Source organism: Protopterus annectens, chromosome 11.part0 (genome assembly GCF_019279795.1).
Source record: "Protopterus annectens isolate FY-2018-M chromosome 11.part0, PAN1.0, whole genome shotgun sequence".
In the NCBI taxonomy this organism is placed as follows: Eukaryota; Metazoa; Chordata; order Ceratodontiformes; family Protopteridae; genus Protopterus; species Protopterus annectens.
In genome coordinates this window covers 75,057,280-75,084,984 of record NC_056745.1, presented here as the reverse complement: position 1 = coordinate 75,084,984, position 27,705 = coordinate 75,057,280, and the positions used below count along the sequence as shown (strand labels likewise).

The window sequence follows — 27,705 nt, the reverse complement described above, 5'->3', positions numbered from 1 at the left end:
GTACTAGGCCTTCTGGCTTCCAAAATGACATCCATCACAGCTTTGCTGAGAGGTGTATTTTGTATGACTACATTATTCGCCATGCTGCTAGGTTTAAAGTTCTGAGCTGGCTGTGCAGGATCTGATTGTTTTGCTGGGATAGTAGATGCGGCACTTGAGGTAAGGTCTAAGGTGGGCATTGAGACAAGCTCCTTAATATTGGGTAACAGTGCTGGCGGGGCCAGTCTGATGCAATCAGAATCATCTTTGGCTTCTCCTGTCTGACCTTCAGGAGTACCTAGGGGAGGAGAGGCAGAGGGGGAAAGGCATATACTGATAATTTTTTCCAGCTGAAGGATAGGGCGTCCACTTTCCATGCTTGTCTGTGATAAATCCTTGTGCAGAATCACTTTAGTTGATAGTTGTGAGGGGAGGCAAATAGATCTATGTTCGGACATCCCCATTTCCCTGTTATCATGTTGAAGACTTGTGGATCCAGCTGCCACTCATGGGGATCCATAAGGTTACTGCTTAGTTCGTCTGCCAGAGTATTTTTCCTTCCTGGCAGGAATTGTGCTGCAGATGTACTTGGTAAGTCAATGCTGTGTCCCACAAAGTCATAGCTAGTCTGTAAAGGGGGTAAGAATGTGTGCCCCCCCTGCTTGTTTACATACCACATGACCGTGGTGTTGTCTGTCTTTATCAGTAGTTGTCCTGAATGAAGTAGGTCCTTGAAGGCTGTCAGGGCATTTTGAACAGCTAGCATCTCTTTTTGATTGATATGTAGATGCATTTGGTTTGAGGTCCATGTTCCCTGAATGCATCTTCCTGCCATGTGGGCCCCCCAGGCATAATCTGATGCATCCGTTGTTAGTGTCTGCCTGGCTGGGGGTAATGTGCAGGATGACATGAAGCCCAAAGCCTGTAGAAATTTTCTTGCAGATAACTGGGCCTTTGTTGCTAACATGTTGAAATAGGTAGTCAGTTGCCTTTGTCTGGCGTGAGATAAGCCATCTGGGCAGTTGTATTTAAGCTTGCACCCAGGAATATTATCTCTTTAGAGGGTACTAGTTTTGATTTGTATTCCTCTTTGTCTGCAGAATGCGATTACTGGTGCCAGGCACTTTGTAAAGTTCCTGGGCACAGTAGATAAGCCAAAGGGCAGTGCACAGAATTGGTAATGCATTGAGCCAGCCTTGAATCTGAGGTATCTTCTGCATATTTGTCTGATTGGGACATGCAGGTATGCCTCTTTTAGGTCTAAGGTTACAAGCCAAGTGTTCTTGCCCAGCATGGGCAGAAGCTGCTGCAAAGTCAACATTTTGAATTTGGTATAGCCAGGTATGTGTTCAGAATCGATAGGTCCAGTATTGGCCTCCAGGCCTTGTCCTTTCTAGGCACTAAGAACAGTCTTGAGTAAAATCCTTGCCCCCACTCTTGCTCTGGCACTTGTTGAATGGCCCTCATGTCCATGAGGGATGAAACTTGTTTTTGTGCCTCTGCCCATTGATTTGTGGCAGATCTGGCCAGCCGTTTTCCTTTGGCAGGGTATGGAAATGGAACTTGTAGCCTTGTGACACGATATTTAGAACCCACTTGTCCTGGGTTATAATGTCCCAATTTTGAGAAAAAAGTGCTAATTTTCCCCCTAAGGGTGCTGCCAGGTAATAAGTGCTTGGTGCAGGCAGGGGGAAGTCATTGGGGCTGTTTCCTGTAAGGTTGTGATTTGTCTTCTTCACTTTTAGAGGCAGACGCACCCCATTGCTTTGACCTGTATGAACCTTGCATCTGGGATCTGCCTCTAGGGTGTCTGGGTCTGCCCCTCTGAGGTCTGTCTGACACAGGAAAGGACCAATTCTTTGTTGGCTAGTGTCTACTAAACCTAGGTGGTTGTACTTGTAAGAAATCTTTGACCGTTTGCATAGATTTAGCCTTGTCCTCCATTTTCTTTAACACATCTTCTGCCTTAACACCAAACAAAGTATCATGCTGTAAAGGTGCATCTAATAATTTAACTTTAACATGATCAGGCAGATTTTGTTCCTTTAACCAAGCATGCCTTCTAATTACAGAACCTGCAACTGCGGCCCTGCAGGAGGCCTCTAAAGAATCAAAACCACATTGTAAAGTATGCTTTCCAACTTGTTCAGCTGCATGCAATATATCCTGCATTTCCTTGTTTTCTGCACATTCAGAGTTTAACAACATTTTCTGTTTAAGCAATGACATGACATGTTGCTGATATTTGAGCATATGAAACTGACAGTTTAAGGCCCTTATAGCCAAGGTAGCAGATGTGTAAACCTTTTTTCCCCATCTGTCCAGTGCCTTAGAATCCCTGTTAGAAGGGGTAGGGTTTTCTGCAGCAGAAGCCTTAACTCCCTTGGGACCCTGAGAAATAGTTTCTGGGTCTGCAGCAGGGTTTTTAAAAAGGAATTTATGTGAGTCAGGAACCTTGTAATATCTGTCAGGCTTAACAGGAGCTGGAGGTAAGGAGTCAGGGGTAAGACTGGACTCCGAAAACACATAATCTACAATGTCTAACATGGGGGATGGCAAGTGGCTTGTGCTGGGGTAGTAGCTGGAAATCCCTGAGCCTCTTTTTAGATTCTGAAAAATCTTGGCTCTCCTAGTGGAAATGCTCCCTCATGGTATGTAAGGTTTCCCCAAAGGAATAGTCCTCAGGAGAAGCTAAGGAATGGATTCTTCAGCATCAGAATCCTCATAGGGGGGAAAAGAATATTCCTGATCAGAAGAGGAATCAGAAGAAATGGAAACCTGATCTGAAGATTCATAGTCAGTCTCTTGCCTAGGCCTCTTATCAGGAGGGGGATGGGAACCCCTGATCAAGGTAATCAAGTCTTCGGCCATTTTGAGCATCTGTTTTTTGTGCATGTAGGCCTGTCCACGTGGCTCTTGAGTTTGCTTCTTTGCCTTTAATGGAGCTTTAGTCTTAGCCTTTGAAGTTAGTTTAATGTACAGGTGTTTGGGTCTGAATAAACCCTCTGAAGCCAGTACCTGCTCAGCGGCTCCGGATGCATCTGAAGGATTAGCGTCCGAGGCTTCAATACCTTGAGTTTCCAGCGGCATGGCCGACACTTGGGAGTCGTTAGCAGCCTGCGACTCTAAAGTAGGGGTCATCAGGGGCTGCTAAAGCGCCTCACTGAGAACTGGCAAACCGGCGACTGGCTTAGGAGAAGCTTCGTCATCGGTTTTGGGCCTCGGGTGTCTTTCTTTTTCTTTTTGTTTTTTGTGAACTCCGGTAGTCAGATGGCTTTCCAACGACATTTCTAGATAATTAAACCTGCGTCCAAAATAGTTCAAAGCAAAATCATACCGACGCTTAATAGTGCATTGGTTAAATCTAGCACAAAACCGACAACCCAGAAAGTTATGATCGGGGCCTAGGCAAGGAATACAGTAAAAATGAAAATCCTTATGAGGTATTTGCTTCCCACAAGAAATACAATTATTAACTTTTTCTGACATCGGTTCTAGAGCAAGAATAAAGTTTCCCCAACGGGGTACTTAGCTTTATAGAAGACTTCAGATCTGAAATTCGAACTCGAAATTCTCAGGAGTCGGCCTACCGGCACTTGCAAACTGCTTTTGCTTCTGGCATCGCGCGGCAAGAAAAACTAAAGAAAATGGCATCGGCTGCATCTTTTATAACCCTGATGACTTGACGTCAAGGAGGGGGTGATGACAGCCAACGCAGGACCCAGGACTTTGGAATTCAGGCCGACTGAGGGCAACCTGCCAGCAGGATTACCCTAATGTAATGACTGCAACAGTGAAACACAAAGAACATCCAGAGGTTATGATATCCCCTTCGATCTTTGTCCAATCCCTTCAAAAAACCTTCTCGACGTTCCACCCAGTCAAAGGGAAGAAGCAGCACTAGGGATAGAAAAGCCGCTAAGGAAGAGAGTCATCCAAATAGTCCCTCCAGACCAGATAGGATCCGGATTCTACTCAAGACTCTTCTTGGTGCCAAAGAAAACCGGGGACTGGAGACCAATTTTGGATCTCAGTGTATTGAACAAGTTTGTGAGAGTACAAAAATTCCGGATGGTCACAAAACAGTCTATCCTCCCGCTTTTGGAAAAAGACGATTGGATGTGCTCAATAGATCTTCAAGATGCGTGCTACCACATAAAAGTGGACAGGCCATCAAGAAGATGTCTGCACTTCCGTGTGGGAGCCAGTCACTACCAGTTCAGAGTACTGCCCTTCAGACTCTCTACAGCCCCCAGAGTGTTCACAAAGTGCATGGCAGTCATCACACCTCACTTGCGACTACAAGGATTCCAGGTGTTTCCATACCTAGACGACTGACTCATTTCTGCCCCCACCAGACATCGATTGGAAGAAGCCCTGGCATACTCTCTCCTCACTGCACAAAGGCTAGGCATAACCATAAATTGTAAAAAATCCAATCTCACCCCATCTCAGTCCACAGAATTCATAGGGGTCATCTTGGATATAAAGAACTGCAGAGCTGCCATTCCAGAGCACAGCATTCTAAGGATAATGCAACAAGTGATCCCAGTCCTTTCAAGGGAGAAATCTACAGCTCACTCTGTCCTACAGCTGTTAGGTTCCATGGCAGCCTCCATCACCATTGTCCCCCTGGCCAGGTTTCATATGAGGATTCTACAATGGCTACTGCTCACCCAATGGTATCCTTTTCAGCATCCTCTTTCAGCCAAGATTCGAGTAACCCACAGGTGCAAACAGGATTTAAATTGGTGGATGACACACAATCCATCACAATGGTCTCGCCCCTTCTCCCCCCAGCAACCCAAGGCTACAGTGACCATGGATGCCTCCCTGATGGGATGGGGGGGGCTATGTTAGGGACAGACAGTCCAAGACACTTGGTCCAAATTAGAGGCCCAACTGCATATAAATGTTCTAGAGCTGAGGGCGGTGCTTCTGGCATTGCAAGCATTCCATCCCCTGCTGCCGTCTGAGATGATTGTGATTCAATCAGACAACATGGCGGTGGTCTGGTACATCAACAAATAAGGTGAAACCAAATCGTACCCCCTTTGTCGAGATGCCATGAGGATATGGCAATGGGCGATGGCTACCAACCATTTTCTTCTAGCAACGCACATTCCCGGGAATTCCAACGTGATAGCAGACAGACTCAGCAGGTGCATTCTACAACCTCATGAGTGGTCCCTGAATCCCTTGATAGTGGCGGAGATCTTCCACCGCTGGGGCCGTCCTTGCTGCAACCTCTTTGCATCCCCGACCAACTACAAATACAGCAACTACTTCGCCCTGATTCCCCCTCGGGGACAGTCACCCAGGGACACTCTAGTCCATGATTGGCCCTCGGGTCTTCTTTATGCATTCCCACCTTTTCCCCTAATTCCCCAGTTTCTGAAGAAAGCCCACGGGTTGAAGAGCAAGGTGATCCTCATAGCACCATATTGGCCTCGTCAGATTTGGTTCCCTTCATTTGGCCTCACCTACTAGATCAACCTCGGATTCTCCATCCAACCCCAGAGTTGATCTCACATCCACAGAACCTGATTCATCCCAACTTGGACAGCCTGAAGCTCACAGCTTGGCTACTCCAATTCCCTTGATTGCCAGACAGAATGATCTTTCTTTACCAGTACATGACATTCTCATTGCATCTCATAAGTCTTCCACTAGAATTACTTATCTAAGCAAGTAGAAAAGATTTACCTGTTGGCTGAAAGAAAAACAAGTAGATCCCTTCTCAGCACCAGTGTCGATAATACTAGAGTATCTGGTCGACCTTTTTAATTGGGTCTATTGGCCTCTACCATTAGAGTTCATTTGGCTACAATATCTAATTTCCATGAGGGTGTCCAAAACTCCTCTCTTATGTCACACAAATTGTGCAAGACCTTCATAAAAGGTGTGAATCATCTGAAGCCACCTTTTAGAGAACCTATTCAACCATGGGATCTGTCATTAATTCTACAAGCTCTGACAATGCCACCCTTCGAACCAGCTTCTTCTTGCAACCTCAAATATTTGTCATGGAAAACCTTGTTTTTGGTCGCCATTACTTCTGCCAGATGTATCTCTGAGCTTCAAGCTTTATGCATCACGAGTCCATACTTGATTTTTCATAGAGATAGAGTGTCTTTGAGAACTAATCCTTCATTTCTGCCAAAAGTGATCTCTGAAATGTCCATTGAATTGCCAGTTTTCTTTCCCAATCATTCAAACAGAGGAGAGTATTGCCTACATACCCTAGATATTCACTGGCAAATCCATTTTTACTTAAACAGGACCAGATCCTCTCGTAAATCTGACCAGTTATTTTTGGCCTATTCTGGACCTAGATTAGGATCTGCTGTTGCTAAGGTCACATTAGCTAGATGGTTGAAAGACTGCGTGACCTTCATTTATACACAACATAATATTCCGTTGCCTACTACCATGAAGGCTCATTCAACAAGGTCAGTGTCAACTTCTGCTGCCTTCCACGCCAGAGCTTCTTTACATGACATCTGTGCATCTGCAACTTGGGCTATGCCTCATACCTTCATCAATCATTACAAACTGGATTTGATCTCCAGGGGAAGAGCATCTTTTGGTTCTATGGTGCTCAGGAATGTCCTTCCATGAGAGCCTCCCAGGAATAGAGGTAGTTGGGAACTCTGTCCCATGCGTAAGGAATGAACGAGGATTAACAATATCAGATAAAGAAGTTATGTCTTACCATAATGTTCCATATGTATTGTTGATCCTCGTTCAGTCATTACGACCCTCCCTCCTTCCCCCTCCTATGGCTTCTAGTGGATCTCACCATCCGGTTCTCTTAGGTCATTTGACCAGAGGTAGCCACTACCTTCTTTTGACTTACAAACTCAATCTGAGGTAACAGGGAGAGGGGGATTATGGGTAAAAGTTTAGCTCGAGAGTTTGTAGCTGACACGAGCTTGGAAAATGGCCGGCTTGGTTCTGAGGTTGGAACCGATACCCATACATAAGGAATGAACGAGGATCAACAATACAGATGGAACGTTATGGTAATCCTTGTTCATTCCTTATGTATGGGACAGAGTCCCCAGCTACCTCTATTCCTGGGAGGATCTCGTGGAAGGACATTCCTGAGGTAGGTTTTCCATGGCAAATATTTGACTTCTTTTTTTGTGGCTCACTGCTGTCATAAAGATTTCTGTAGTGTTTACTGTCTAAAGAGTGTAGGCTAATAGCTTTAGTATTGGTCCCCACCCTCCCTCTCTGTTGGTGTCTTGTTGTTATACTTGGTGGCTTTGCAGTTGCCTGCCCCTACTGTAAATTTGATCTGGGATACTCCTCCCAGTCTAGTGTCATTAGCTCATTCTGCCTAATCTGAGAAGGCCTTCTGTTCCTCCTTTTTCCATTTCTAAAAAAAAAAAAAAAAAAAAAAAATGCCTGAATCTCCCTGTGTTCTGACTGTGCTTCTCAAACATTTTGGAAATATAGAGTATATTTTAGAGCATTTATTATAACTGTATTTGCCTTCATATTGCTACAACTCAAGTGTGCTAGGTTGCACTGCATCTGAATTGTTTGTGTCTTTTAGCTGCTTTTCTGTGTGTGTGTGTGTGTGTGTGTGTATGTATATATATATATATATATATATATATATATATATGTATATAGACTTCTCTGTATATGTAGACTAGCTACCTATTCTGCTGTATTACTGCCTCTTAAATCATTTTTCAGTTGTGCACTTGCCTTGCTTCATTTAAAAAGTTTTAAATTGCTAAATTTGTAGAGTTTTAATTGCATTTACTGTTTTGGACTACACACTCAAGTGTGTTAGCCTTTTCTGTGTTTATTTACTGTATTATTGCATTGTTTATCCTGTTTTTAACCCAAAAAAATGTATCTTGTTTGCTCGTTTCCCACCTTTCCTAGCCAGTCCAGACCCCAGGCTTTGCTTGTCTCAGGACTTTATTTTCTGTGTTCAGAGCTATCCAGACCTTGCTGTCGTAGAGGGAAGTCCTACAGCTTACCAGTGGGAGTGGTGAGCATTGTACTGCCTACCTAACACTAGAGGAGTGGTTTCCAGCTCTGAAATTGTAATTTTATTAGCCTTTTGGGCTGATTTCAACTTTCTGGCTTAAAAATGCGTGTGTTTGTACATTTTTCACATCGTGCAGCACTGCGAGGCTACAGTTAAACTATTCCAGGTGCCAGAAAGTCTGCTCTTCAAATTTTTCCTTAGAACTAGCTGGTTTCTTAGTAGTAGCACTAAAATCTGAACCCTTGTGACTAGCACTTGCTCTAGAACCTGCTGGAAAGCATTAGGAAGCCTGAAACTGATACAATCACTCAACTCTCCTTGTCAATAAGGAGAAATTAATCGTAGGCACTAAACAGCCTATAATTGCAAAGTACCTTGCAAAGGTAAGGGAAAACAGCTCTTATACTTTACAAAAAAAGCACCTAAACAGGCATGTCTAAGGGTCAGCTTCCGGTGATTTCTCCTGTCCACCTGGTGAATCTGGGTATACTGGGGCAATGCGGCAACTGCCTTATGTACACAGACAACCCTCTCCTCCTAGCACCCAACACTACAACCTGCGAGAGATGCACTTACATAGCCAAACTGGAAGCAAAGCTCTCTCCGGCCAAGATTGTGCTAGACAGTCAAGAGGAGAAGGTTAACACCTGCACTACACCTCAAGCAACTCATAGCCCTTCAAAACCCACAAAATCAATGCCCACACATAGCAACACTAAACCCACATATGCGGTGGCCCTTAACATTAACCTGCCCAAGCAACAAGGACCTCTGAAGCTGAAACGCAAACAAACACCAGTCACAACCATAGTGACACATAGCTCACAACACCAGTGTGCCACCCAACAACAGCCCCTAAGGCAAGACAATGTACCCAACATTTTAATCATAAGTGACTCTATAGTCAGACACACTGATGTCCCACTCACTGGGCTGAACAAGGAGAAAATTACAGTCAGCTGCCTGTTGAGTGCCAGGATCTGCCACATAACGTATGCGCTCAAGTCACTGCACAGCAAGTACAAATACGACTCTGTCATTGTCCATGCTGGAGTGAATGACTTGAGACGTACCTCCCTGGACTACATGAAAAGAGACATGGAAGAGCTCTTGGATCATGTGGCCTAGGCAGGTATGACCCTAGCCCCGAGTAGCATCCTGCCTTTGCCCAGAATGATACCACAGTATAAGGACAAAATGATTGACTTCAACAATTAGCTAAGCTTCTGGTGTCATTCAAAGGGGATCCAGTATCTGTCTGCCTGGAAAGACATGATCGACAAACCACGATTCTTTGCTAGAGATGGTCTGCACCTGTCACCCCTGGGATTCAGGATACTGGCTAAAGCTCTTGCCACCCCTATAGTGCCTTTTTTTAGGCAAGGTTCAAAGGACAAAACCACCACCGTAACAGATACAAGCATGCAAAATCTGAAGGTAATGCTACTCAATGCTAGAAGTCTAAACCTCAAAATGCACTCTCTCGAGGCACTCCTAAAAATGGAGAACATTGACATCTGTGCAGTAACTGAGACCTGGTTCAAGGCTCTAGAGAGCACCCCTGCAATACCAGGTTACAACTCTTACCACATTTTTCAGCCACAAAACCAAGACCGAAACACTAAAGGTGGAGGAGTGTCCATAGTCACCAAGGATATTCACACCTCCAGGCTAGTTGCCCAATACAATGCATCTGAAATTCTCCAGGTGCAACTAACACTAGGTAAGACTGCAATCCAAATTGTAGCTTGCTACAGATCCCCCACCATGCCCCAAGATTCTCACTAAACCTTTCTAAACATATTGGAAAATATTAAGATACAGCCAAACACCCTAATACTGGGTGATTTCAACTACCCTGCCATTAACTGGGAAAACTACTAGGGTACCAACTCCTTTTCCCAATGGTTCTTGGAATTCATAAATTCCAGTGCCCTGGATCAACTAATCCATTGTCCCACCAGGGGCTCCAATATCTAGACCTGGTCATTACCAACATGGGAGATAGATGCTCCACACCAGTGGTCACCCCCTCATTGGTCAGGTCTGACCATAAGCAAATCACCCTTGACATCCACATCCCACCCCCACCACCCAGTAAGGAAACCTCCTTAAAAAACTTCTCCAAAGCCAACTTCATGCTACTGAAGTCAGAATTGACAAACTTCATGACACTCATGCAGACGGGATCTGAAAGTTCGACTGCAGAATCCTACACTATGGCACTGTACGAGCACATCCACTTGTGCATGAATTGTGCCATCCCAAATAGAACCAAGATGCTCTCCTCCAAAAAAGGAAGCCAATCTGGTGGTTCCCTGCTATAAACAAACTATACAACAGAAGGAAGAAACTGTTGCAGAAAAGAGGAAAATCCCAGGATGCAATAAACTCCCTCACCAGCCTCAGTAAGAAGCTGAGATCCCTCATAAAATCCTCAAAAGCTAGTTACAAAACTAAAATTGCCAAAGATTCCAAAGACAACCACAAGGCATTCTATAGTTATGTCAAAAATCTAAATGGCAATGCTCAGATCTGCTCTGAGCTACAACAGAATGGCATTAAATATACTGATCCCAAGGATATTGCCAATATCCTGGCAGATCGATTTAGTGCTAACTTCACCCCCCTCACCACCTAAAGGGCCCATCTCAATACCAAAAGATTGCCACATTCTGGTAATCATGGCCACACAGGTAGAAACCGCACTCTCCAAAGCTAAGAATACAGCATCCATGGGACCATATGACATCCCGGGCTGTGTACTGCATGAACTACAAAATGAACTGGCACCTCACCTAAGTGTCAAGTTTAATCATAGCCTCACCTCAGGCTTCGTGTCCATTGAGTGGCACACAGCTACAGTTATCCCACTGCACAAGGAGGGATCCACCTTGGATCCAGGGAACTACTGTCCCATCAGTCTGACGAGCCTGATCTGCAAGGGCATGGAATGCATTATCATGGAACTTATAAACAAAGACATTGGCAACCTTCAAACACTGGACCCCACCCAGTTTGGGTTTGTGAAGGGCTGATCTTGTCTCCTGAACCTGACTGACTTCTTCAAATCAGTCTCCAGAGCTGTGGAGGAGGATAAGGCAGTCCACACAGCCTATCTGGACCTCACCAAGGCCTTCAACACCATTCCCCACTCTGGAATCATAGATAAACTTACTAAGCTGGGCATAAATCCCTACGTCACTCAATGGGTTGCCAACTGGCTTACTGACAGAAACCAGACTGTAAAAGTAGCCGACTCCAAATCCAGCTCCAGACAAGTGACAAGTGGAGTACCTCAGGGTTCAGTCCTGGGACCACTCTTGTTTGGCATCTACTTCTCTGAAATACAGGCCAACACTAAGGGACTCTGGCTAACAAAGTTCGCAGATGACTGCAAACTGGGAGCCATTATTGAATCCCCAAATGATGTGGATATTCTACAAAAGGGCCTTACAGAAGCAGATGCCTGGTGCCAGAGCCATGGGTTCAAGCTTAATGCCAAGAAATGTATAGTTATCCCCTTTGGAAAAAAACATGTACCCATGAATTACCACATAGGTGGCAGTACACTAAACATTGAAAGTGTGATGAGAGACTTAGGGACACAGGTGGACAGTGGTCTTACCTTCGATAACCACATTGCCACAACAGTCAGGAAATCCTTCTATGTGGCACACCTCATCACTAAGGGCTTTTCATTCTGAAAAAAGGAGGTCATTGTCCCACTGTACTCATCCTTCATTAGACCCAGTATAGATTATAATTCCCCATTTGATATGCACCTCACAAGACATCTGCAACAGCTGGAAAGGCCACAGAAATACCTCACTAAAAGAATCACAGGCCTAAAGCAGATGCCATATGCTGACCATCTAAAAAAACTCCAGCTATACTCTGTGGCATATAGTCTACTCAGAGGTGATCTCTGCTTAACATACAAGGCCATGTCAAACCCTGAGCTGTTGGACATGCTCCACCTAAAGAAATCCCAATCCCTCAGAGCCACATGCTCCAGGGATCTAAACCTTGTCATCACAATTAACAAAACATGCTGGAGGAATAGGTTCCTGACCCAGAGACTCCCCATACTCTGGAATAGGCTGCCCATACAAGTCAAGCAGATTGCCTCCTTGGCCTCTTCAAAAGGAACCTTGATGATTGGACGGGAGATAGGAAATTCACCCTGGGGATCATGTCAGTCACCCTGCTAGACAGGGGTCCAGGGAAGTAAATATTGTGGGAAGAAATATCCAGGGAATTGTTATGGCTAGGCTTGTATAGGGCCTAGGGCCGATAGCCTAGTACCAACCTATGAACCTATGAGCCTATAAGAAGAGTCATCCCTAACACTAGAGGCAGACAGTAATGCTCAAATGAACATACTCCCCCCATAGCCTCTAGAAAGTTCCTAACATACTACTGCTTAATAAATGTCCATGATACATAGGGTCACAGATGGGTTAGATTACATGACTTGGCTTATAAAAGCCTTGGTGGTCATTAGTCTAGGATATACCTATGAACCTATTAATTATGACTTTAAATTTATGATAGCAGGGAATAAGTGTAAGTTTGTCAATATTCAATTTGTAGTTCAACTTTTTACTGTAATCTTCTATTACTTTCCAGACTTTAGGTATAGCATGTTTGGCATTATTAAAGCACAGTAAGATACTAGCAGCAAACAATGCTATATTAACTATCCTCTTTTTAAAATTAATTCCAGCCTTCTTCTTAGGTGTGTAAAAAGTGCTCGAGAGAGAGAAAGAAAATGCAGCTTTTACAAATACAAGTTAGTATAGTAACAGGAAAAAAACAGAACCTCTTATTGGAAGACTTGCAAATGCAGAGTTGTATAATGTTTTATGTTTAAATTTACAGTCAGAAAATTTGACTTTTAAACACCTCATAGAGAAATAGAATGTGAATGTCATGTAATACATTACTAGCATATTGAATTTTTGATTATGAAATAAAGAAAGTTCAGACATAAGATATTATCTTGAGTTTGACAACCTTCCATAAAACCAGATGGAAACCTCAAGATAATATGACGAGCTAGTAATCTAAAATATTTGTCTAAGATTATTGAAATAATTTGATATCTAAATTTATTACAAAGAATATTTTTTTTTTTAACCACCAGAAGGTCAGAGTTGGGTTTCCAAATGAAAATAGTATGAGAATGATTTAAATATTTGTCTACAGACCCTTGCTTTCCAATCAAATTAAAAAGCCTATGAAGGATTAGAGTCAACTAAGACATATTTCCTATAAAACAAAGCATCATTGCCATGTGGGCCTTGGCCTTTACCTAACTTAAGAGACATAAAAACTTCTACTACTTGCCAAAAAGCAAAAATGTTTGTAAATATTCTGCCATATATGAAGACTCTCTTTTTAGAATAATGCTGCACAAGTAGTCTTTACAATATTCATATTTGATGTGTGTGTGTGTGTGTGTGTGTGTGTGTGTGTGTGTGTGTGTGTGTGTGTGTGTGTGTGTGTGTGTGTTGGGGCGGTTGTATAATTATATATGTAGAATTATATATTGATTTATAAATATATATCGATGCATAAATATTAAGGAAAGGTTGTTTAATATTTTTTGTGGTTTGTTACATATGTGGTAATTTACTTTGATACATATTGTATTGTAAAAATATTAGCAAATAAGTTACGTGATATATTAGCCCAGTATTTATAAAAACCACCTTACGATATGAATTTCATGTTATACAGTAAAGCATTTTCAGTTATTGTTGTATGTGATAAAGATACTAAAGTAAACAAGTACATTTTTCTCTTCATTTTAGTTTTAAGAGATGTAGGCATTACAGTGTAAAAAGAGAAGAAGACCTGGACAAAAGCATGTTTACGTTAATATGCTGTAATCTTGAGTTGTTGAGGTGGGGATGGATATAAAAGTGCACATATTAAATGTATGCAGAGTTTGTATGTTCTCTCTTACATCTGCATATGAGAATGTCTGGATAAAGGCATTTGGCTTAGTCTGTTTTCTGTAAACAAATAAAAGGACACTGAATGTAATGAAACATTTTACTTTGGCAAATGAATGTTCAATATCTGTTGAGGGGTTTGATGAGCTGTACATTTGGCACTATTGGTTCCGCGGAGACCAACCGACTGTAGGGAAAGCAATAAAAGCCAGAATGCTTTTCTGAGTCTCAAAGATTAATGTTTTCTACGAATAAAATACCCTAGGGAAGACAAGAACAAATGGATGACCAGGTAGGCTGCCTTAATTAAGGTACGGTGGGATGTCGGTGAAGAAGCTGGGCTACCGGTAAAGCCTTGAGAAAGGCTGTGCGTACCCGAGCACTTGTGGTTGAAGCTGAGTAAAGCCTTTAGAAAGGCTTCGTATACAGGTCGTAGTTCCGGCTGGTCAGGTCGCCTGGTGAGAGGAACCGCTAGTGTGGCACCTAGAAATCAAAGATGAAACACACAGATAAAACAGGCAAAACAACATAAATGTGGCTTGGCTAAGGAGCTCTGCTCTTCATGGTGGCAAAAAATCAACGTAGTCGAAGTTCAGATTCTAGAAGGTCGTACTTTATTGAAGTAAAGAATATTATATTCATAAAATAGCAGAAAGTATTCTAAGAACTAAGCCAATTTGAGAATGCGGAAAGGAAATTTTGTCACTAGGGATGACTACAATTAGGAGTACAGATAATAGGCAAAAGGGGGCCAGAATTTACTGGAAAAAAACTGGCAAAGAAACCAAGGTATTGAGAGCAAATAGCTAGAGAGGGAGATGATAGCATGGGAAGAGGCCAAAAAGACATTTGGACTGCAGGCTAGAGACTGCCTTCTCTGTCAGGGACTGATATCAGAGCACAGGCGAAGAGAGAGGGACAGGGGACTCCTCAGAAAAACACCTGCTCTGGTAGAGTTTTTTTCATTAAATCTAGAACAGAAGTTGCTGTTAAAAGAGGGATAATTAATAAGACATATGAAATATTGCACAATAACTAAAGGAATCAATCAGAGGTAAGTTACAAAAGATTGGGAAAAGAGACTGGATAAACAATTCACAAAAAACAATGGGAAGGCATAAGGATGGCTCCCAAATATGCAACCAAGTCTAGAAGATTTAGGATTTTTTTCATGCAAGTGTTTGAATAGGTATTATAGTCCAAGCAGACTCCAAAGAAATTTTCCTCATGTAGATGTCAAATGTTGGAGGTGCGATGGAGAAGAAAGAGGCAATTTGGAACATATATTTTGGGGGTGTAATGAGTTGACAGACTTAAATTTCCTACAGAGTATTCTGTCAGAAATACTTGGTAAGCAAATGGGTGTAATTAAGGGAATTACTTTTATCAGGGGGTACAGGATCTGAATAGCCTAGATACAGTAAGGTCTTGTTAAGTAATTCTGGTGGCAGCCAAAAAGCAATTACTAGAAAATGGAAATCAGAATCTATGCCAACTGTATCTGAAGTAGCGAATACTTTAACAGAGATAAAGTAATTTGAAGTGGCATCTTTAGAGAAAGGTACAAGCAAACTACATATAAAAAATGGAAATTATGGAAACAATACATGCAAAATAAAGTTTTGGAGGTGGGGTGAGGCTTAAAGGAAGGCAAGAAATGAACAATTTATGTAATGTTGGATTGATGGTAATTATTTAAAAGCATGTATGTGATGTATAATGTTTGTAACTGTGAATGCGTTAATAGGGTTTATTTTCTTTTATTTTCTTTTATATAAATATATGTTTGCCTATGTCTTAAGTGATAATTCAATAAAGGTATTAAAAATAAAATATTCTATTTACATGTCACTATTAAGTGAAGGAATTCTTAATAACACAATTATAGTCAAGAATAAAGTCTGCACAATATATTATTTGTGCTTATTGACTTAACATTAGTTTAAACCCCACAACCAATCAAAGTAGCAACATGGTCCATCAAAGAAAGCTTTAACCAATGAAGCAGGAAATGAATTACCAAAAATAGGGTTAATACCAGTGTAAACAAATCTATCCATGTAGAACTGTGTACCTAAACGTGTTTGTTCTGCAGTCTAATAAGGACCTTTGTAATGCAAATGAATATATTCAATTCAAAATACAAACGTCATCAGTGAACTTGGGGAGTCATCTATGTCAGGGAGCTACACATTGACAAAACACCCCTAATAGCTAATCTAGTTGTTTGGAATTTGGGAACTTGTGTGGACAGTGACCTAACTTTTGACCAACATGCACTCATTGTTGTAAGAAAGTTCTTCTATACTGCATAGCTTATAAACAAAGGGATTGTATCTAGATCTATGGATGTCATTGCCCCCTTTACTCAGCCCTGATTAGGCCAGTTATTGAATATAATGACCCTTTTAGCATGTATCCGTCTAGACAAATATAACAACTGGAACCCCCACAGAGATGACTTACTGAAAAAAAAACAACATGTCTTACGTGAACCAACTCAAAGACCTGTCACTCTACTCAATATCCTATATACTGCTAAGAGTTGACCTTCGTCTGGCATATAAGGCATTCTCTGACCAAATACTGATGGATTTATTGCACATCACAAAGTCAAATGGCATCAGAAATATTCCATCTAGGGATCCAAACCTCTTCTGCAACATCAACAGAATGGTTTGAAGGGACAGGTATATCTTGCAGAGGATAGTGCTGCTCTGGAACAGACTCCCCATTCACAAAAAACAAAGTTCATCCATGTCTATATTCAAATGCAACTTGGATCTATGGATGGGAAACAGAAAATTTACCCCAGGGCAACAATTGTACTACTAGTGGACAGAGGCAGCTCCTAAATGCTTTATCCCATGCATGGGTCCCCTAAAATTATCTATGGTATGATCACATGTATTCTTATTAGGGGTAATATGTAATTATCAATGATGGGCTGAGTAAGGCCAGTTATTAATCAAACGAGACAAGTTAATTTGAGCACAAAAAGAGAAACTGACTAGGCTTAAAATGTCCTGCAAGGTCAGCTAGCCTAGTACTTACCTATGAGCCTATGATAACTTGTTAACAATTAAGTATCACATGATCATCAAATCATGAACAACTGTAAGAAAAGTAATATCATGTTAGCTTAGAAAAAAATAAAAAAACAGAAATGGTATAATTTTACAAATTCCTGAATGGTACAGAAAAAAAAAACATGGCATTTGCTTCAAAATCACCATTGACAGAAGAAATGAATTGTGTCCAAAGTGATATAGACATCTTTAGTATGGGTTTGGGAGTAAAGGAGTTTAAGTAAAACCTTTATGATAAAATTCACACTGTCCTTATTGCCCGTTTTTAAACACAAAAATAAGGATGTAACTCATAACAGTACACTGACAATACTTATCATCTATTGGAGCTTACTCATTCAGTACTAACTTCAAAGGCCAGAAGCAATATGGAAATGCTAATGAATGATGTTGAATGATTTACGGAAACACACTTGAATGGTTACCAGTAATAAATGACATTATCTAAATGAAAACAAAATATTACCCTGTACTGTCCAAAGTGTTTGAACTAATTTAAAATGGTAGTAGTACTGTATTCTGAGAGTGGTGGATAACAACATTCACACCCAAGAGTGATGACCAGTGTTGTACCCCAAGAAGGATAGTTTAAAACCAAACCACAAGATCCACAAGAAAGATGGCTATTCAATATGGCCCCCCAGGAGGATGGAGAGGCAGTACTGTATCATAAGGGAAGTAAACTGTAATTGAGTTGCAACAGAACCTCAGAGGACCTTGTTATAAAGGCAGAGTTTATTGATGGACTTATTGAAATTAAGACCCCATTATCAGTGTTGTTACAAAGACATCAGAGGGGGAGTGGGTCTGTCTGAGACTGAATCTGTGACATGGGAAAGTGCAGAACGTGAAATGACCACAAAAATGTATTACAGTTACTGAGCTGGTCATGTGGGTTAATGCTATTCATTTATACAGTAGAAAGTGCCATTTGCAAGGCAAGTGAAGATATGTCCATTAGCAAATTAGGCTACCCCATTTGTTTTCCATTTCTTAGAAATTCTGATGTTATAATTAAAGCTGTCATAAGGATGAGTGCAAAAGGACACTTTTAGAAAATAAAAAGGCATGAGGTATACATATTGCTAAGACAAAATATTGGAAGAAGGATGACTGAAAAGAAGATATGGAGATTGAATACAGTATGTAAGACTGCATTAATGATCGATGTAGTATTGCGTTTCTGCATATCACTGTATGTACTAAGAGCAGGCCAGTCTTTGTTATAATGCTTTTTTAAAGCACTCTACTCTGTAAATTAATTCTAAGTTTTTTTACAATGAAATGAATTAAATAATCAAAAATATAATCAAAGTTATGGTAAAAAAATCTAATTTATATAGCATTCTCTAAAACTATTTAGAGAAAAAAATATTAAACAGATAAATACTGCATAGTATGTATTTCTAGTGAATTGTTACTGAACAAATCAAAGTACTGTTGCATTTATACATAACTATATATCTTTTAACAATAATGAAATTGGATACTTTGAAGTGTCATGCAATTTGTCTTCCTAGCTACATACCAAAAATTGAAGAAAGTGTGGATTATGGTTCTGTGTGTGTGCATGTGAGAGTGAATGCGCACACATGTACACATGTATGCATACATAAAGACAATGTAGGCATGCTTCGATAACATTTGCAAAGCAAATAACTGTAAGAATCAACTACTTTTTTGGTTTAATATATATCTTTATATATATATATATATATATATATATGTTTGCTTGTGTCTTTCGGCTTTTCCCGGTTAGGGGTCGCCACAGTGGAACTCCAGTCCGCTAATGATTGGCAGTAGATTTTTACGTACTGGCTTGCTGGGCCTAATGCACAACCTTCAACGAAGGAACGCCCATTCACGCATGTCGCTACACAGAAGATGCTCTAACTGAGAATCGAACGGGCAATGTCTAACTGTGAGGCGACAATGCTACCGCAACACCACCACCGCAGTCTATATATATATATTTCAAAACTTTTCCCACCTTTAATGTGACCTATAACCTGTACAATTCAACTGAAAAACAAACAACTCTGTAAGGGGAAAAATATAAAAAATAAAAAATGTACAATAAGCTAATTGCATAAGTGTGCACACCCTTAAACTAATACTTTGTTGAAGCACCTTTTGATTTAATTACAGCATTCAGTCTTCTTGGGTACACACCCACCATCAATTAAAGAGACTCTGATTAACCCCAAATAAAGTTCAGCTGTCCTAGTAGGATTTTCCTGACACTTAGTTGCCTGCTACAGCAAAAGCCATTGTTCGCAGAGAGCTTACAAAGCATCAAGGGGATTTCATTGTTGAAAGGTATCAGTCAGGAGAAGGGTACAACAAAGATTTCTGCAGCATTGGATATACCATGGACATGACATGAAGCCAGTCATCAAAAAGTGGAGAAAATAGGGGACAACAGTGACGATGCAAAGAACTGGACGTCCCTCCAAAATTGATGGGAAGACAAGACAAGAACTGGTCAAGGAGACTGTCAAGAGTCCTACAGCAACACTGAAGGAGCTGCACGAATTTCTTGCAAGTACTGGTTGTGTACTACATGTGACAACATTCTCCCGTATTCTCCATATGTCTGGACTATGGGTTAGGGTTGCAAGACAGAAGTCTTTTCTTACACAGACAAACATCCAGGCCTGGCTAAAATTTGCAAAACAATAGATCAAAACTCCCAAAGTCATGTGAGAAAATGTGTTATGGTCTGATGAGACCAAGGTTGAAGTTTTTGGCCACAATTCCAAAAGGTATGTTTGGAGCAAAAACAACACCTCATCACCAAAAGAATACCATCCCTACGGTGAAGCATGGTGGTGGCAGTATCATGCTTTGGGGTTGCTTTTCTTCAGCTGGAACTGGGGCTTTAGTCAAGGTGGAGGGAATCTTGAACAGTTCCAAATACCAGTCACTTTTGTCCCAAAACCTTCCGGTATCTGCTAGAAAGCTGAAGATGAAGAGGAATTTCACCTTTCAGCAAGATAATGACCCCAAGCATATATCCAAATCAACAAAAGAATGGCTTCACCAGAACAAAATTAAAGTATTGGAATGGCCCACCCAGAGCCCAGATGTAAATCCAATAGAAAATCTGTGGGGTGACCTGAAGAGGGCCGTGCACAAGAGATGGCCTGTCAATCTGACAGATTTGGAGTGCTTTTGCAAGGAAGAGTGGGCAAATATTGCCAAGTCAAGATGTACTATGCTGATAGACTACTACCCACGAAGACTGAATGCTGTAATTAAATCAAAAGGTGCTTCAACAGAGTATTAGTTTAAGGGTGTGCACACTTATGCAACCAGCTTATTGTACATTTTTTTATTTTTTATATTTTTCCCCTAACAGATTTGTTTGTTTTTCAGTTGAATTGTACAGGTTATAGGTTACATTAAAGGTGGGAAACACTTTGAAATGATTTATTATGGTCTCATTTTTTGTATCACAAAAACCTGGCAATTTAACAAAGGTGTGTACACTTTTTATAGCCACTGTATATATAGGTCCACTTCTATATCTTGAAATACTGAAATCTCGAATTTCAGTATTTCAAGACCAGAATGTCAACACCACACAACACTGAAACTACAAAACAGCGAAACGGAAAATATCGTAAACATAAACAAATCCAATCCTACCCCCAAATGAACAGAAATACACTACAAAACTCAAACTAATATTACCATAAGTTTTTGCAGGGGGGCAAGCTCCCCTCCACCCCTGCTACTTATATATACCAACTCTGCGGTTGCACTAACTTGACAAAAATAAAATAAACACAAATGTATTATTACCTGCCCTACACTCACCAATAACACCCACACACACACTACACACGTACCAAAATCACCACAGACAACACTCACACACATACATTCTGAACTATGTACCCCAACCTCCCCGTAAAACTCCCCAAAAAACTAAAAACAAACAAATTCCTACCCAAAACCCTTCAAAATTAAACACCTACCTGATTCTCCGTACATAAACTAACATTGGCTGCTATAGCACAATAGTCTTAAATAGACACCATACAATAACGTACATACCAGACTACATCTAAACCGCAGATAGGAGATTCAGATTCCACAAAGTGCAGTTTTGGAAAACTGCACTTTCGACATTTTGGTCTCGAAATACTGAAATTCGAGATTTCAGTATTACGAGATATAGAAGTGGACCTACATATATATATATATATATATATATATATATATATATATATATATATATATATATATATACACACATACAGAGAGAGAGAGAGCATATTATGTTAAACTTGTAAAAAGAACAACTCAGACCAGTGAAGACCCATTATTCTAGTATTAAAGCGGATCCCAAACTGTTTCTTTAAGCTAGGAGTGCACTAGGGACCAAAATCATCTTATGCCAAAGGACAAAACTATTTCAAAAGTTTGTTGCTTTATTCATAGATCATTATCAGTCTACTGAGTAATTTCTTATTTCAGCGCACCACTGTTATAGCAACTGCTGCGGCAGAATAACTGCTTCACTTTCTGGGTTGTTATGCTGCCAAATATCATTTTCAACTATGCTCACTTGTCATACTGTAGGACATATTTTTATAATGAATCTATAAAGCAGAATATGGAATTGCAAAAGAAACTTATCCCTACCTGTTTCAGTGAGTTCAGAGTTTTTATTTACCCAGTTCGGAACAGTAAGGCCAATGAACATAGAAAATCCAAAAATAAATATGTTTCTTGAGGAATTCATATCTGTAAACTATATAAATAATATGATGATTAGCCAGCATAATATGTAATAGCATTTTTTCCAATAATTTTCTAGTCATTATATTTAGGCACTTGCCTATTTGCTTGAGAGGTCTGCATTATTAACACATTTCTTTTTGCAAAAGTTACTTTATTATAGTTGCCCTGATAGCTGAAAGACAGAATTCTAGCAATGTATTCTGCAGAAAATTATAACAGAGCTTGATAATTTTCATTGTATTTGAAAATACTTCTTATATTTACTAAACCTGTTGATATGCTCTTTGCATTCTTCCTTCTAAGACAGTTAAACATCATGGGTGTTTTCTTACTAAATCAATGGCCAAATGTCACTATCAGTTTGATTTAATTCTTTATTATATGTGTACATACAGCGTTTCTCTTTTATGAAATAAATATTTTCAGTACTAGGTGCCAAACTCAAGGAATCCCCCTCCAGTCTTAAAGATAATGCTTCTTATACCAATTTCCAAGCACAACTGAAATCTATCATAATAAATCACATTGCAGTATATCAATTAATAACCTAATCCCCACTATTTGTTCTTCTCTCTCAGTCTCTTTGCCTTAAATTTTTTTCTTTAACACTGAAATTCCCCCATTAATATGTAATAAGCTTAGCTGTTTGATATATGTTGATGTAAATAATATATGTGTTATTGATTAGAGTCAAGCTCAACGGGTCTTCTTTCCCCGCTGATTCTGCTAAGCCTGTTCCCTTGGCTGTGGTTTCGCTAGATAGTCGGTAGAGACAGTGGGAATCTTATTCATCCATTCATGTGTGTCACTAATTAGATGCCGAGGCATTTGGCTACCTTAAGACAGTCATAGTTTCTCCTGCCGTTTACCCGTGCTTCATTGAATTTCTCCACTTTGGCATTCAGTGCACTGGGCAGAAATCATATCATGTCAACACCCATTTCGGGCCTTTGCAATGCTTTGTTTTAATTAAACAGTCAGATTCCCCCAGTCCACACCAGTTCTAAGTCAGCTGCTAGCTGCCAAACGATGCGGGACGCATCCACAGAAAGGGCCTGGTGCACGTCCAGAGTCGCTGTCGCCATCCCCCCAGCTTCTTAAATGTTTTCTTTTGGCTTGTTTTATATGTCCTGTGCTGCTATTTAAATTGGTCAAATGTGATTGGTACTTTACACTAGTAAACAAATTTAAACAAATAAATAAATAAATATATTGATAGTAAAAAAACTGCTAAGCTACAAGACAAAAAACATATTTAATAACATAAATCCCTTCTGTATAACAGTGTATGATACCTTTGTTTACACGTGCATTGAAAACATTTAGCAGAATGTTGACTAATAGGTCTAAAGCATCACATGGTTAGTTTAAGAAAATTCATTTTCAATTAAAAATTCTAATAAAATACAATACATGAAACAAATTAAGTTGCTTCATATGTTTGAGCAGGACAAAGTTTAAATCTTTATTTAAAATAGAAACCTTATCTGATGTTGTTTCTGAAACAGGTGCTTGTACCATTTGTTGATCTGCTGTTTGGAGTTCTCTACCAAATTCTGTTGTCATAGGTTCATAGGAGATTACTAAACTAATGGCTTATGAGCCGTTACAAGCCTAGCCAGTATAACTGGATTTTACCTAATTTGTGGCCCTTAGGGGCAAGAACATGGCATAGGTTTATGCATATGCCTTGAGTACCTTACAGATTGCCTCTGTCCATAAGTGACATAGGTATTACCCCAGGTGTGAATTTGCAATTCCCCATCTACTGATCCAAATTGCATTTGAAGAGGGATATGGGAGGGCTCTGTTTAACATGAATAGGGAAACCTGTTCCAAAAAAGGGTCAATCTCTGTGACACATATCTGTCTCTCCAGCATATTTTGTTTGAGTCACTGACTAGGTTTAGATCCCTAGATTGGGTGACCCTCATCCTGTTTGTCTTATGGATGTGTAACAGCTTCATCAGGGCTAGAGTTGTTTGTGACTTATAGTTTTGGTATAGGTCACCCCTTAAAAGTCGGTAGGAGACAGAGTAAAAGGATAGGGCTTTTAGTCTATCTGCATAGGACATGTTGTTTACACCCTGTATTTTCTTTGAGGAACCTCTGGGGTCACTCCAGCTGTTGTAAGTTTCTAGTCAAGTGCATGCCATATGGTGCATTGTACTCGATTACTGGTCTAATATGGACTGAGTACAGTGGGACTATAACTTTCTTGGATATGGATGCCATACCTTTACTTATAAGTTGTGCCAAGTTCAGGTTACTATCTATTTGCGCACCTAGATCTCTCACCTCTGGGTCTGCTATTGAGACTGTGCTTTTAATGTGGTAATTTGCAGGAGTCTTTGTCTTCCCAAAGGGTATGATTTTTTGCATTTAGTTTTAAGCCATGGCTCTAGCACCAATTTGTCTGATTTAGACCCAACTGACAGATCTCTGCATCATTCTAGAATTTGATGATTGCCCCCAGCTTGCAGTCTTCAACAAACTTTGTCATCCAGAGGCCTTCCGCATTAGCCTTGACTTCAGAGAAGTACATTCTGAACAAGATGATATGACTGGCGTTCCTCCTTTGGTTAATGTCTATTGTAATCTTGGTGATCTTGTAGATCTGCATTTTTTAACCGTTTCCTTGAAAGTACTACTGTTGTAATTTGACATACCATCAAACCTCAGATATTTATTTTTATTCTTAATATGATATTTGCAAATACATTCAGGGACTGAACTGTTTAAATTAATATGTTTATCTGATTCACAGTCAGATGCAATAGTATAAACATAACCATGTGAATTGCTGTTAGCTATTTTAAAAATGTTTCTAGACTGCTTCCTGGTAAATACCTTGGGGGTATTCAGAAGTCCAAAATGCACTGTTCTCCCTCTTGTTTATTGTAGAATTGCTCATTGCATTATGACATGGTGATTCAAAGACCACTGTAGCTCTACAGCAGTTATACAGGATAACGTCACATGCAAATGCAGTGGTCTGGGGCTGAGGATAATTTAAATTAGCCATTGGCTCTGCTCTGGAGTCATACATCTGGATCAAAATGGCATTCTAGAGTGATTCAGACATGAGCTGTATCTCATTATTTTGAAATAGACTAGTGTAGACTGAGTGTGGTAGCTTTACTGTTAACCCCATTGTTGCTTATGGTAGCTTTGGGGGGTATGTATCATTTGATTGGCAACACTATTATCAAGTACTGGACAATCAACGACAAATGAGTTCAACAACTCTTGCTGTCAGTGGAGTTTTCTTTATTCTCCACTGTTGTGTGATCCCATAGCAGGTGTATCTAAGTTTGGGGGTATGTGGGGTGTCCCCCATACCTCTCAACTGTACAGAAGTTTGCAGAATGTCCAGATGTTTGCCTTATATTTTTGGGCTGTTCCTCATACAATTTGTAGTTTTATGGCAAATCACGGAGGATTGAAGTCACTAAATAATGCATATATCTGAGTTTTAGACTTCATATCCTTCAGAAAATGCATGCTACCACAAATCCTGTTATTCTTTCAACTTTTTAAGTTTATAAGAGCAATATTTAAAATATGTCCCTATTATTGGGCCTTTGCTCCCCATTATTTTAGGCTTTGTCCAGATTTCTTGTGCTAAGAGGATAAGAGGTAAGGTGTGCCCCTACATGGGAGGTGGAGCGGGGTTTGGTCCCTGCAAAAAGAATTAACTATGGAGGTACAGCAAAAGTTGTATTGCCCATTACATTTTAATTGCTAGCAATTGGTAATAGTGCTGTTGGTTAATCAACATGTATCTGCAGGCCTCTGTTATCCTCACAGCAGGTAAGTCCTGCAAGGCTGTGTGTGTGTGTGTGAATGTGTGTGCACGTTTATATGCATGCATTATCGTGTACGTGCTGGAATTTATGGCTGCGTACATTAATGTATAGTATATTTGTATGTCTTGCAGGCTGTATACATGCAGTCAGTCAGTGGTGTGTGATGACTGTGTTATAGTGTTGGATTTATAAAGGGTTGGTGTTAGAATAATCACCTGCCTGGAAATGGATTTGTAATAAACATTTTCAAAGAAGTGCTCTTTACTTCTTAGCTTCCTGTCCAACTGTTAGAAAAATATGTATTAATGTATATGTTTAGTGCTTATTAAGAAATAAGAAAGATATAATGCATTTTATTCTACTAATGTTATGACAAGAAAAATGAATTCATATGAAACTGCAAGAAGCTTTTGAAAACAGCAGTGTGCCTTTTTGCAAGTTGGCCTCTGACCCCAGCAGCTGCTAGCTCAGCAAGAATTAATGTTTATGCTTCTCACAAGTGATTATCTGCTGGGTCAGGAAATTAAATGTGTGAAATAATGAGAATCTTCTGCTCTTTTCCGCCTCAGCAATCGACCTTGTATATGTTACTAGATAACGCACCAGTTGCAAGGAGGAAGTGATAACATGTAACAAGGAAAATGTATTGAGAACTGTATCTACTATTATGTTCGAATTAATTTAGAACCTTGAGTGGAAACTTTTGTAAAAGGGTATTGTAACTAACCAGGTGGCTAGCAAGGGCCATGTTGTTTACTAGAAAAGTTTTTAAGCAAAATGTAGTATCAGCATTTTAGATGAATAGAATATTGTAAGCTAAAGTGATGTAAAACCCTTTGTGACTGACTACGTCAGCCTGGTGGGTTAATACTAGTAAGAAATACTATAAAAGTTGTGTTCTTCCTGTTTCATTCAGACAAAATTCTGTACTTGTACGTTTTTTGCCTCCTGGTGTACACTAGTAAAGAACCTGAACCTGAACCTCCTGTGTATTGATCTTTTTATTACAGTATTTTTTCATTTAACACCAACTTTCATTCATAAATTTAACAGTTCTTCAAGAAATCAAATCTTTTCATCTATTCAAGAAGTTTAGCCATATTTCAATCCATCATTCAGCTATTAATAAATTAAACTTCCACCCTGTCTCTGAAACTAACAGACTTTCGCTGTGCATACATTCCATTTATTGCCTCATCCATGTATTCATCAGTTTTTCCTCATTGTTATCTGAAGTTGTTGGATAATTCATTTCTGCAAACGTTCAAGGTTATACTGTACCTGCAAGTTGGAAATCCCAACAGAGGCAATAACTCCAAACATCACAAGCAGCATTCCTCCAACCACAGGCGATGGAATGGTGGTGAAAATGGCGCCAATTTTGCTGAACATGCCCATCAATATCAACAAGACTCCACTAGCAATGATAACCATTCTGCTTCCTACCTTCAAAAAAGAATAAATTGCAAAACATTTGGAAATGAATGTATTTCTTACTGAATTCCTGTGAACGTATACAAGATATATAGTTGTCTCATGATTCAAAGACTGCTAAACCTTGAAAGGGTACCTCAGCTGCATGCTGCAGACTCTTGGAACAAAGCAACTTTTTATATAGTTAGGCATTTGCTTGTCTGTGGTTAATATAAACACACATAAAGTGCTGGCACCTTAAGTGATGATTGCATTTGAAGTTGTTAAATCTGATGTCATTTAACAGATCTGTGTGAAGGAAATTTAAACATTAACTCATTTTCACAAACATGAAATAAAAAAACATCCAAGTACTGCAGAGCTTTTCAAGGAACTGCATTAGTAGTTCATGTAATTCAGATTTCTGGATTATTTCATTGTACTTTAGAAACATAACTTTACAACTTTGGAGAAGACTTAATGTTTCCTACTGCTACATAATTGAATGGTTTGGCGATAAATTATACTTCACTATATTACTTCACTAATTACAATTTTAAACAGGAAAGATTAATTTAGAAAAAAAAATCTAAACACTTTTAGATTGCTTCCAAAACAATTACAGTGTTTTGTATTTTACTTTGAACTTCTAACTCTTAAGAACTCAATTATAAGCAAACTGGACT

At 39.9% G+C, this 27,705-nt stretch overlaps 1 protein-coding gene across 1 annotated transcript in view; it reads right to left on the bottom strand.

Annotated features, from left to right (window-relative positions):
- Positions 1-27,705, bottom strand: part of LOC122815177 (solute carrier family 23 member 1-like) — a 489,586-nt gene that overhangs the window by 57,198 nt on the left and 404,683 nt on the right. The window contains exons 9-10 of the mRNA XM_044087457.1: positions 26,888-27,052; positions 21,699-21,807 (exon numbers count right to left, since the gene is read on the bottom strand). Of these exons, the coding sequence (XP_043943392.1) occupies positions 21,699-21,807; positions 26,888-27,052 (274 nt within the window). The remainder of the gene's footprint in view (positions 1-21,698; positions 21,808-26,887; positions 27,053-27,705) is intronic.